Below are 12,053 nucleotides of genomic sequence, written 5' to 3' on the forward strand. Positions count from 1 at the left end.
TAATGTGATTTATTTAGTCACATAAAAAGCTAACCACAAGCAGCAAAACCTTCCTAGAGCTTTCTTCCAATTTACCTCATCCCTAACTCCAAGGAGTCAGTCTCTAAGGTAACAAAGTAGCTGAAGTTTCATAATCGTTCCAGCTTCCGGATTCTCTGCTCAGAGGACCAGAAGATTTTCACCTCACTGTGGCAGTTTGTGTTTAAGTTTAGGACTAAATAAGGACAAAGCACATCTTCGGGACAAACAGCCGTTGCCCATGAACAACATACAGACAATTTTTTTGGAGGATGAACTGAAGTCAACAATTATGGCCATCCCATCCCTCAGAGTTCCCATGTAAGTATATTCATGAGATGTGTTCCCATTAACTCAAGAGGTCTATACATGTTAGCCTTTCTTTCCCTGTAGAAATAACGTGTGAGCTTTCTGTTCCCATATAGCTGTGAAGTATGCCATCAACTAATGGGCAACACTAGACAAACAGGAAAATTATGCAATTTTAATCATCTCAATTTAGCAGGCTTCACATGCTAGAGCAGATAGAGGGTCATTGCATGGGCTTGCGTGAAAGCTACTTATCAAATAAGCTGGGCTCCACTCTTGATTCTGACGCAGTCTTCCCACGCGACCTGAGGTGCATAGCCTTCCTCTCCGCTTTCTACTTGTTCCACTTACAAAACAGTTAAAATTTCCTTACATTCATCTCACCAGAAGACATACATCAGTTCGGTTTGACTAAAACACTTCAAGGTACTTAGAGTCAGGGGATACACCACATCCGATTATTTTCATATTCTTTCATATTATTTAGTAACATTTTTCTTTGATCTCAGCAACCAGGTTCTGAATGGAAACAAAACTTTAGGCTGCAATTCTGTGTATTAATAACTTACCTGAATATTCTTACTAGCATAGGATTACTAAAGGGATAATTTTATGTTTACATTAGCGCATCAGTTCCTAAATCCAAAACTCAATCAAAAAAAATCAACATTCACACTAAAAGGGGAAAAACATAGCAACAGAGTTAGGAGAGGAGTTTACTGAGGAACAGCATTTCTAAAGCACATTGTCTTTATTTTTACCAAAGAAAATGGAAGAAAGTGCTTTTGATGTTGCAATGTTAAATATAATAATGCAAAATATGTTCTATTATTTAAAAAACAAACTTTCAGGAAAGGTTCAAAAAAATAAAAGGACATTGAACAGGAACAGGAATGGCATAAAAACTGAGCTAAAATAAATTAAAGGTTGTTGAGGTTTTTTTCCAAATTACAAATTGATCTCTAAATTAACTATAATCCACTTCAGCCACTGTCACTTTCTGTGAAATGTCAAGAAAAATATACAATCCAAATTTTAAAAAGAGTAAATCATCATACTGAATCACTGATTTTAAAGTTTTACAGTAGTGGGCAACGACCATATCTTTCCAGACACACTTAAAATACTTCCTGAGCTTTCTGACATAAGTGTCTGGGTTAACTAACAGTAATACTGGCTGAAAACTTTAAAAGGAACTGCTGCAGAAAACACACAGTGAGCACATAACTACATTACTACATGTTCCATATGCTGAGAAATGCTCTGGTGTTCTTTAAAGATCATTCCTTATTACCTTCTTCAAACATAAAAAATTAGCCTACTAAATGATGTATTGCATGAAGGGCAAATGAAGGGTAAATGTGGTCTAGCTGTGATATTTAAATCATTAAAAATATTATACATATGTATATGTGTGTATATATATATATATATATATATATATATATATAAATAAAAGAGATAGAAACATATAAAAACATATACGTTTCCACATGAATGGATGGCGGGCTGTCTGAATACATCAGAAAAAATACGGTATTTAATGGGAATACTCATATAGTTAAATTTACCAGTGCATATCTTAGGGACTGCATCAGGAAGAAGAGAATGAGTTCTCCCTGCACTGAAATAAGCAGCTTAGAGGAAGGCCGGCAGTCCTGAGTTTTCCTCTGTTTATTCTGTGGTAGCTTCAGCTTTGCTCCTGCTTTTGTACAAGAGGAGAAGCTGCTTCTGTGCCTCTGCATTTGCAGGCACTGATGAGCTTCATGTGAGCGCTCTGCTCTACACACACCAACAACAGTGAGTTCAGACCTTAACCCTACCTCTAAGGTTCTGTGTTATCCAGGGGAATCCTTGGCCATCCTTGGGCCACTCATTTTGCTGGGTAGGGTGAAGTGATAAGATGCAACACACTCCACCACTATTGCTGCTGTGGCAGTCATTATTTACAGCTGGCAAGACTTTTAGTGAACGTGAAACTTTTCTTAGTTATGTTACAGATTGTTTTGGCTTCTGGCCATCCCCAGTTCTGTGAGCCTACAGACAGCCCAATAGTACACTGACCTAATTCTCTAACCGGCCTAAAGCAATTAGAGTAGCCAGAGAAATCTCACCAGGACTTTCAGAAGAACAGTAACAACCTACAAGTCTTCAAATTTCAAAAGGTAAGTAAGTGACTTAATCCATGGTGTCCATTATGCCATTAGCACATTACATGCATGTCCTGCTTTAAATCACAGTTTCTTACTATTTGCATTCTAAAAATGCCTAAAGCATGGTTTAGACCATCATCACATGTGAGACATTGTGGTCTGATCCTAGGAACCTGCAGCTGAAGAAAGGCCATTTTATTGTATACTTGACTGACATGCAAAACAAACTATATAGAGAGTCCAGAGAACAAATTTAACAGCTTTTCAATAAGCAGGTTGTTTTACTGAAACATGTCCAAGGCCTCAGACACACAATTAAGTTACTGTATATTCATGAATTGCTGCACACCACCTGGGCTGCAGTAACTGATTACAGACGAGCTGTGAGCCTAGAGGAAATGTGAGGTAACACATATTTGTTTAAAACTCAGTGAAAGAAGTTAAAGCTAGTAAGTTTAGCTTTCATTTATGAAAGGCTAAGGCTGTGTACACAGTCAGCCACCAAAGCTCCGGGGACGAACTCGTTAAGACAGAGCACGCTCAACTGCTTTGTCCACACCCAGGTGTCCAGCACCATTTGAGAGCCCTGACAATCCAAGATATCTACAGGAGGCTGGCAGATATAAGACAGGCCTTAAAGAAGAAAACTGCCTGAGGCAGCAGCTGGAGTCAAGACAAGATATTTCACAGACCTGAACTGGCACCAAACACTTAATACTTAGGTAGATGAATCTTAACACCACCGTAGGTATGACTGAGCTCCAGATTCGGCTGGTAAAATGCGCATGTCTACATTTGGGCAAGAATTCTCTAAGGCTTCTGAGACTGCAATGACTACATCTCCCCTGTCTATAATGGCAAAATAACATACAAACCTCACAGGTAGATGGATATACTGCAGATATCTAAATTTAGATGTCTGAATCCAGAACTGAATTCCACACTGAGAAACCCTAGAGTTCCTGAGATATCACTGTTGGCCTGACAAATAGGGCAAGGAACCTCTAGGAGACCCATGCCTTCCTGGAGTGTTAAACAGATGCTTGATACCCCAGGGTATCTCAAATGGCCCTAATGCCTATATCTATCCAAGTGAATTGAGCCTCGGGTACCTGAGACCAAGAACTTATACATGGTAATGTTCTACAGCTGTGTGGTAAGTGGGTTCCTTCCTTCCTCCCTTTCTTTGTATGTGCAACTGGAGTGTATATTAAGCATGGATAAAATTCTGCAGGAACGTGGTCTGAAGGGTATTGAAGGAACACTTGTGAAGTGTTCTATATATTGAATTTTAGAAAAAGTCCATACATACACTTCAAGAGTTTTCCCCAAATATGCCATAACGCTATAGCTATATCATATTTATTTCATATCAAAAAGTGCCCTGAGTCAAAACATGCATTTCTGAGCAACCAAATTGTTCCTTCAAGATATTTCTCATGCTTTTTAAAAACATTTTGGCTAAAATAAAAAGGTGGAATTAGCAAGGATGCATACAACATCCAGAGTGCTGCGAGGAAAGCCTTATGTGCATGCCATATACTTTGACTGACAATAGGTCATTAACATTTATTCTCATAAGAATATGTGCCCATAACTAATGGATTAACTGTAAAGGTATATGTTCTTATAAGTGAGGATTAATTAGTTATCCGTTTGGATAGGGTGCACTGCTCATTTTTCAAATTCAGCTAAAGGCAGTTTGCCTCTGTTTTGCAAGTTTCTGCATATATTAGGACGATCTTTCCTGTAGCTAAAATAATAATTTAATTATCTTCTCTACATACTTATTTGCTAATGTTTTATATTTTAGCTCTCTTCAACAAATACTACAATTTTGAAATGCCAAACCACTGTGTTATTGAAAAATCTATCCATCTGCAATTCTGTTCATTGCTCACTTAGGCGAAGTTCCCACTGAAATGAATAGGAAATGTGCCAGAGCAAAAACAAGAGTTATTGCAGAGCTTAGCTTATTCTCAAATAGCCTGGAAAGTAATAGTCATGGTCACACCAAGACCTAAAGTATCAGCTTCAAGTACTGCCTGTCATTTAAACTAAAGGGGCTAATCCCGATCACCAGCCACTTCTTTTACATCAGTGTCATTTCATTTGGCCATATGATTGGCTCGGGTAAACTGAAATAGATCTACAAAACTTAAACAGAACTATTGACTAAATTTAACGAGTCAGTGGAAGCTTTCAATAATCCAAAAATACTAATTTTAATGAAGAAGTCTTTCCCACATGAGGAGCTCCATGGTATGACACTGATTTACTGTCACGAGGAATCTGATTTGATTCAGTGCAGATACTGTTCATGTCCTGGAAGATCAGAATTATGCCCAGTTGTTGGCTTCACAAACAAAAGATGTTACAAGACACGTGCCACCCTTCCAGCTTAAATTTTGAATGAGGCAAGGCTTTTTTTTTCCCCCTAAGTTTCAACATTTGTGAAATGTACAAATGAGCCGTGATAGGCTGATGAAGTATTGAAACATTTATGACATAATGAATATGTCTGACAAACCTGCTGAAGCTGCTTTGAACGAGGGGGAAAAATGTTGACAAGATTAATATAACTTAAGTTGCTACAGTGACAGAAAACAGGAAGCCTGTCTTAACCCACCGTCTGTTGGGCTGAGTCCGCGGGCTGCTGAGATCATGGACAGGGACGGGCTGCTGTGCAGTGACCGGATATAGTCCATGTACGGGTTAATGTAAGGGTGAGGAGGGCTGAAGGGAGATTCTGATGTTGCAGCAGGGTTTCTGTGTGGGGAAATTCTAATGAACGGAAGATCTGAGTATGTTGGGCTACTAGATAAGGCAGAAGGCCTGGAAGAAAGAGAAAGAAAAAAAACAAAACAAAAACAGAGAGGTTATCTATATGATTGAGATCACAATCACAGAAGGAAAAAAATAGTTTAAAGGTAACATACATTCATTTCTCAAAAAATAACAACTGGGTTGCACATGTAATAACTTCCACTAACTTCAACTGCCTGGAGAAAAAAAGAATAGGAAATGAATTCTTCTCTATACCCATGATAAGCAACATTTTTCTGACCAGTTTTAGCACGAGCTTATTTTTGGTTTAAACTTTACCTCCCTCAATACCTTTTCCCCATGGAGTTCAGCAGAAAATGACTTTAATTAGTGTGAAATGTGCACCCCGTATACCACATATTAATTATTGCTGCGCTTTGGAAGACATACTGAAACGCTGAATCATTTACAACTTCAAAACCACATGCCTTCTGGAAAAAAGCTTTGAGAGTTACATCGTGCCCACTCCCTTGATTTGCCAACTTACCCTTCCTGGAAGTTCAAGATTGCACATTTATATAGAAATAATTTCAAAAAACCCAACGTTTGTAAGCCATTAAGACAGCTGGGCCCTTTTGAGCTTTCTTTGTTGATGTCCCTTCCCATGACAGATGCCAAAAACTTGGTGGCAAAGGAACAAAGATTGCCCCATACGTTTGTTTTCAGAGTGGCACGAGAGACTATCTGATGCCTTCTACGAGACCACAGTAATTACCCACATCACTCCTAGGAAGGGGAGCTGTGTTGCCTTCTCAGACTACATGTATGAAGCTCTGATGAACAAAAGGCTGAAGCCTGAGCTCACAGCTGGTAAAGGACAAATAACCTGTGGCAACCCCGCCATCATCACACCCAGACGGTATGACAATGCCTGGGCCTTGTGTGGAGAGCCTTCTATCACAGTAGCCAGGCTCCAAAGTCACTGGAAAAAGTCCAAATCTCATCAAAAGGGGTTAGAGTGCCTGCCCTTGCCAACCTGCTCTTTGGCAAAAGACAATGGTTAAGCCTGTCATGCATTTGCTGTAGTCCAACTGGTTGACCCAAACTAAATGCCTTTTTGTCCCTGTTTTTCCAATTAATTTAGCATACATACAGCACAGATACAGGCGGCAGCTGTGAGAGCAGCGAGGGCAGCCTGTTCCTTTGATGCTGCTCCCTTACAAAGAATAATAAAACAAGAAATGCATTTTTTTTTCTTTTAACATACACATACCGCAACCAATGGGGATAGCTGTCGTCACCTAGAAGGCTAACAGAACATAATCTGATGTAAGCGTAAATTCTGCCCTGCTATCGGCTCGGAAACACTAATGTATGAGTGGGACAATGATCAAAGTTATGCATTCCTAACAGGACATCAGCTTCCCTGGAACAAAATCCATGAGGCCTCATAAAATCTGGGGAGTAAAGATTTTTCCTGTTATGCTTTTTCTCCCTCTATTCCCCTCCCTTCCTTATTTGGCTTTAGTGTCTTTCTTGCCCTCAAAAGGCTTTCTGCAAGGTAAGCCTGTTTAGCCTTACACATATGAAAATACCTCCTAGCTCTCGAGTTTGTTGCACAGCTGCATTCTTTGTATGTTAACAACAGATGCTGGCAACAAAATGACTTCTTTGGCACCCTAGCAAATTAACCACAAGAAACCTAGCCAGTCACCTATAAGCATTCAGTGTGTTTAAAATGCAGTTAGAACAAGAAACCAGAAGTGGTTTTATACCACTGTGCAAAACAACCATCTGCTTTCCTCAAAGCACCTTTACTCTGCATGTTTTTGAAGCATCTTTTACAGTTGAAACAAAGTTTTATTCCTATTGGTACTGTAAAACCTGAACAGCCATGAGGAATTAACTAGTCTTGTGGTTTCTTGTCAGACCAAGGGTGGAATGCAGAATCCTGAAAGCTCACGGTGATGTAAGAAGCAAAAATACCACAGCTGGATATCACATTACAGAGTAAATTTCCTACCCCCACAGTGAGGAAAACACAGTAGTTTGATTGGTTAGACTGAGAAAATTTAATACAACAGTAATGAAGTAACTAAGTTTGGAAACTCACAATGCCATTTTATAAACTAATTTTTCTAATGTGATCTCAATTCAAAACCAGTTAGAAACCCAAAAAGAAGGTGGGCAAGAGCCCTGACACTATCTGGCGCATATCGAACAGAAAACTCTTCAGCAAATTTTGCAAGAAGGCTGAAAGTCTACGTTATTCTCACTGATTCACTCTCCAACTGGCCAACAGCCAAATGCAGCAGCAGGAACAAGATTAAGAGCCAGGCTGTCAGGCTCTCCCTCCAGATCCAATGGGAGCCATTCAAGGACACTGGGACTCAACTGCTTCTCCTCCTCCTCAGTCTTGCCTCTTCCTCTCTCTCCACTCCTCTGAGTTCCTCACAGTTTTCTGAGAACAGTAAAGAAAGGACGCCGATCTGGGTAACATCAATCAACAGCAGATATATAAGCAGTGTTATCTGAGGCAGAAATAAGGAGTCATCAGATTCCATATAAAATTCCCAGCTCTGCACTCTAATGTCTACTAATCTCTCTCCAACATCTGATTTTAACATGCTGCTAACTTCTCTGCTCACTTCTAGCCTCTACTTCTCTCACTCCTCTGTGTTTCTGGACCCTCCTTTCACAGCAGTCCCATTTTCCCTCCTTCCTTCATCTCCTCTCAGCTCCCACTGTCTGAGCCCTCCTGATTTATTCCAGTAAATGTCACATATTCTTCCCTTCCTTCCATGATAAACTTCTCTAGGGATATCTTTAGAATGTATTGTTTTGTATTTATATTTGTATTGTTTAACTCCCTTCTTCAGACTAAAAACATGACCTTTAAAAAGGGCAGAGCCAAATACACTTACTATTAGCTGCTGCTTTCCAGCACTGCAGCTAATCTTATATTGCAGCCACTGTGTCCTTTGTGTACTAATAAAGAAGGACTTTTGTCCTCCATAAATAACAAACGATAAAGACCAGGATCAGTTCTGCAGACACTTATTCAGTGACCATCAAACCACCAGAAGCAGGTGGCAATCCCCACAATAATTTTTACTTCGCATGTACTTAAATCACAAGCCTTGGCACATGGTGCTCTGTGCTGGGTCTGAGGCTACTGCATGGGACACAATAAGTCTGCAGCAGAAGAAAAGGCAGGTACATTTTCAGTGGTATCACTCGAAACTTTATGCCTCATTTGTAAATTCAGGACCAGTTATTTTCAGCCTTGCCTTTCTTCACCACGTGAGCGTGGGACTTGTACTGCATCTTCTCCTGTACAGAGGCATTTTCCCTGGTAAAGTGTCCAGCTCATCATCTACTGGAGGCTTTTTGTTTTGAGGAGAAACCTGAAGACTTCATAAAGATTTTCATAAACTGGTAACATCTTTGTGCTTAACCGTCACTTAGTAGCATCAAAGCTCTGCTTCCCCGTAGCAGTCATCACTGTAGCACTTGGGCCATGAACCAGTGAAGTTCTTCTGCAAGTGCTTAATATCTTACACGTGGTAATTCAATTCCTGTTCAACAACATACTTAAAGTGCTACAGTTAACTTCAAAGAGGGAGGTGGGCAGATGCAAGTTCTTTTCTGAATCAGGACCCCAGAGATCCTGGCAACTCAACTCAAATTTGACACACCGCCTATTATATTTTCAATAGTTCTTTGAAGTTGGACATTTCCAGGTTTGGAGTAGAGACTGTAAGGCTGTGTTTTATCACTGAAACTTTTATAATGGCACTGTAAGCTGATTTTATTACACTTTTCAGAAACCTTAATTACATCTACACCTCTGGTGTAAAAGAAAAGCTGCATAGAACAAGGCTGTGAAGATGCCTTCTCCCTCCTCTGGGAACTCTCTGTAGACTGGTCCTGGGGAAACAGAGGTTCTCTAATTAACTATTAAAGACGTACAGACTCAACACTACAGCGGTCTGTGCTTCCACAACAGAAGCACGGAGCCTACCACCTGCCCTCCTTTCTGTCTGGACTCCCCTCTTTGTCATCACTAAAGTGACAAAATATTGTAAATGACAACTTTCAGACCTAACACAGGACTTCCCACTACCTACCCCATCCCCAACCTGCCAACTTCTCCCCCTCCAGATTCTGACGCTCTGGAGAGTCTCAACTACTCAGGCAGGAGAATGGCACACACGTGCCAAGGCAGTGCAGGGGCAAGCAAGTGCATTTTTGCCTATTAGTCATGACATCTTGCTTTACGAATGTTACAGAGGTGCCTAAACACCGCCTTCCAAACTTACGCAGTCACATCAGTTCAGCAGCTGCAAATCCAATCATGGCAAATCAAAATGTGGGAAGCTGCTGTTAAAGACCTTTTTTTAAGCTGCTGCTGAACTACAGATGAGCTATATGTAAGATTTCACTTATTATGCCTAAAAATGGTGTGTCACTTCAGTTTGTTGCTTACTGCTGCAATGGATGAACTCTTCATGAAGACAAGGATGTCCAAAACAAGGCAAAGTAGTGAAGCAGGTCCAGGGGCTCCAGTCAGGAGCAAAAGGCAACTGGGCTAGAGACAGGACTGGAGACAACACTACAACGTGGGTCCAAAGTCCATCCAGGAGACCGCACCAAAGATAGGACTGCAGACAAGCTACAACATAGTCTGAGGAGTCCATCTAGGGGAGAAGCTACCTTCAGCATAGGCCCATGCCAGGCCCATCCAGGAGGCAGGGCCAGAAACAGGTACACCTACAACGTAGCTTAGACATGCGCTGAAGGCCCAGGACTGAGCTTAAATAGGCGTCCTGGGCAGAGGATGTGGGTGGAGGTCCCAGGTGAGGCTGGTCAGTTTCTGACGGCCTGTTTCTGCTTCTCTTGCAACTGTGAAAAGTACAGTGGGCCCAGAGATGTATTACTACCTCCATCCTTGTCAGAGAGGGCTCCTACAGTAGTAATGTACTCTAAATTTAAAGCCAATTTAAAGCCACTCAGGACAACTGCAAAGATCTGTATCAAAGGAAAATCTAGAGCAAAATTCTGAAGTTGGTCTGGCGTTGGAGAAGTGATCTGTCATAAATGGCTTCCAAACTGCTCTAGGCTGTGCTTAGACAAAAATCTCTTCTAAGCACAACCTATCTTTAAAGGAAAATCACAGTGATTTAAGCATTTCCTGATTTTAGAGGAAACTATAACTCCAGGACTGGAAATCTTAATGCCAAGTTTTGTCGTGATAAATTTTTAAATGGCTCTTTAATGAATCTGTTGAAAAATACATTTATATAGAAAACAGCAAGTGATCCTTAACTATAACATTGTAAATATGACACTGAGCTGAGGTTACAGATGGAACAATAATCTATCTCACAGAACAAAGCTTGTCAACGAAGTGGGATGAAAAATTGTAACATAACCTAATTTATTATTGCCTTTTCATCCATCTTGGTATATTATGAAAGTGTCAAAGTTCAAACCTTGATATTTAATCATTTAACGGTACGTTATTCAATGCTGGAGCAAGCATTGATGGCATAACTCTCATACCAACGATATCCATGCTGTTTCTCTGATATCTGTTCAATTCAGTGCCGCTTAGAGAACTGAAAAATGTTAAACTCATTAAACTGCCTACGATTTTTTTTTCTCGAGTCATCTTCTGCTGGCTACCCCAAAAACACTAACGCTTTTATTTCCAGTAGATCCTGAAGGATGAACTAACAGTAAGTACTTTCTTGCTACCTAAACAGTCCTATTCTAAAGCACACAGCGGAATTCCTTTTGTAGTACCTTCCACGTTAAATGACTGTGTTTGTGCACTACAACAGTTGTGTGTACAGATTGACCCTTTGGCACAAGCAGTCAATAACTGGCTAATAAAGGTTTTCTTATTAAGAAAACTAAATTCTAAGAAAGTAGGGCTTCATCCTGAAAACACAAGTGAGAACAATTCTAATAGTTGTGATTAGCCTAAACGATCAAATTATTCCTCAGACTTACAAGCACTTACACAATTGTAGGTGTTTGATATAACAAGCTTAGGCAGCTATTTATATACCTGAACAATACAAGAAAATAACAAGTCAAACAATCATCCCACTTCTCAAAATCTTTAGTAGCTATTGCAGGGCTCAGCCCCATATAAGCTGGAATCAAAGACAAATTTTCCATTGATTTAATTGATAAAGTCTTTAAGCAAGCATGGATAAGATCTTCATAAGCACAAAATGCTGAGCTAATTCTGGTCTCCCGAGAGCCACCCGTAAAGCTTCCACTCACTTCAATACAACGAGAGTTAGACCAGCACTGATTGTTTTTAAAATGCTATACCACAGCTCTCACCTCCTTTTCTCTTTGTGCATCTAGTTGAATTTGTTACCAATGAAAAACATAAATATATGAGAAATGTATAATAATAATACCTTTCCATGTTTAAACTTTTTAAGAAATCATGTCCAAAATAAGCAGTCCATTCCCTTAATTAAAATTTCTCATTAAAAAAATCACTGATTGCTCCAAAGCTGCTGTATTGCATTCCTGGAATCAGGAAAACCACGCAAATGATTTAGAATGTTTTAAGAATTACAATTAATTGAGTACATGGAAATGTCAGAGCACCTTTCAGGGGAAAGCGCTCCAAACGCTATAAAAAGGTACGCATTGTTAACTATATTTTCCTACAGGGGGGAAATGAAGAAGGGAAAATGTGGGAGGCCACAAAAATCCTAATATGAGAAAGAACCTTGATTGCCTATAGCCCTTTCCATGTTCTAACAACTAGTCGGTATT

At 39.9% G+C, this 12,053-nt stretch overlaps 1 protein-coding gene across 10 annotated transcripts in view; it reads right to left on the reverse strand.

The window, feature by feature from the left end:
- Positions 1–12,053, reverse strand: part of GLI3 (GLI family zinc finger 3) — a 219,281-nt gene that overhangs the window by 69,611 nt on the left and 137,617 nt on the right. For 7 of the 10 annotated variants that reach the window (XM_068935978.1, XM_068935975.1, XM_068935976.1 and 4 more), the window contains one exon: positions 5,110–5,315. The exons of the other annotated variants lie outside the window; for them this stretch is intronic. In XM_068935978.1, coding sequence (XP_068792079.1) covers positions 5,110–5,315 — 206 coding nt within the window. The remainder of the gene's footprint in view (positions 1–5,109; positions 5,316–12,053) is intronic. 10 annotated transcript variants of the gene reach the window in all.

This window comes from Struthio camelus, chromosome 2 (assembly GCF_040807025.1).
Source record: "Struthio camelus isolate bStrCam1 chromosome 2, bStrCam1.hap1, whole genome shotgun sequence".
NCBI classification, from domain to species: domain Eukaryota; kingdom Metazoa; phylum Chordata; class Aves; order Struthioniformes; family Struthionidae; genus Struthio; species Struthio camelus.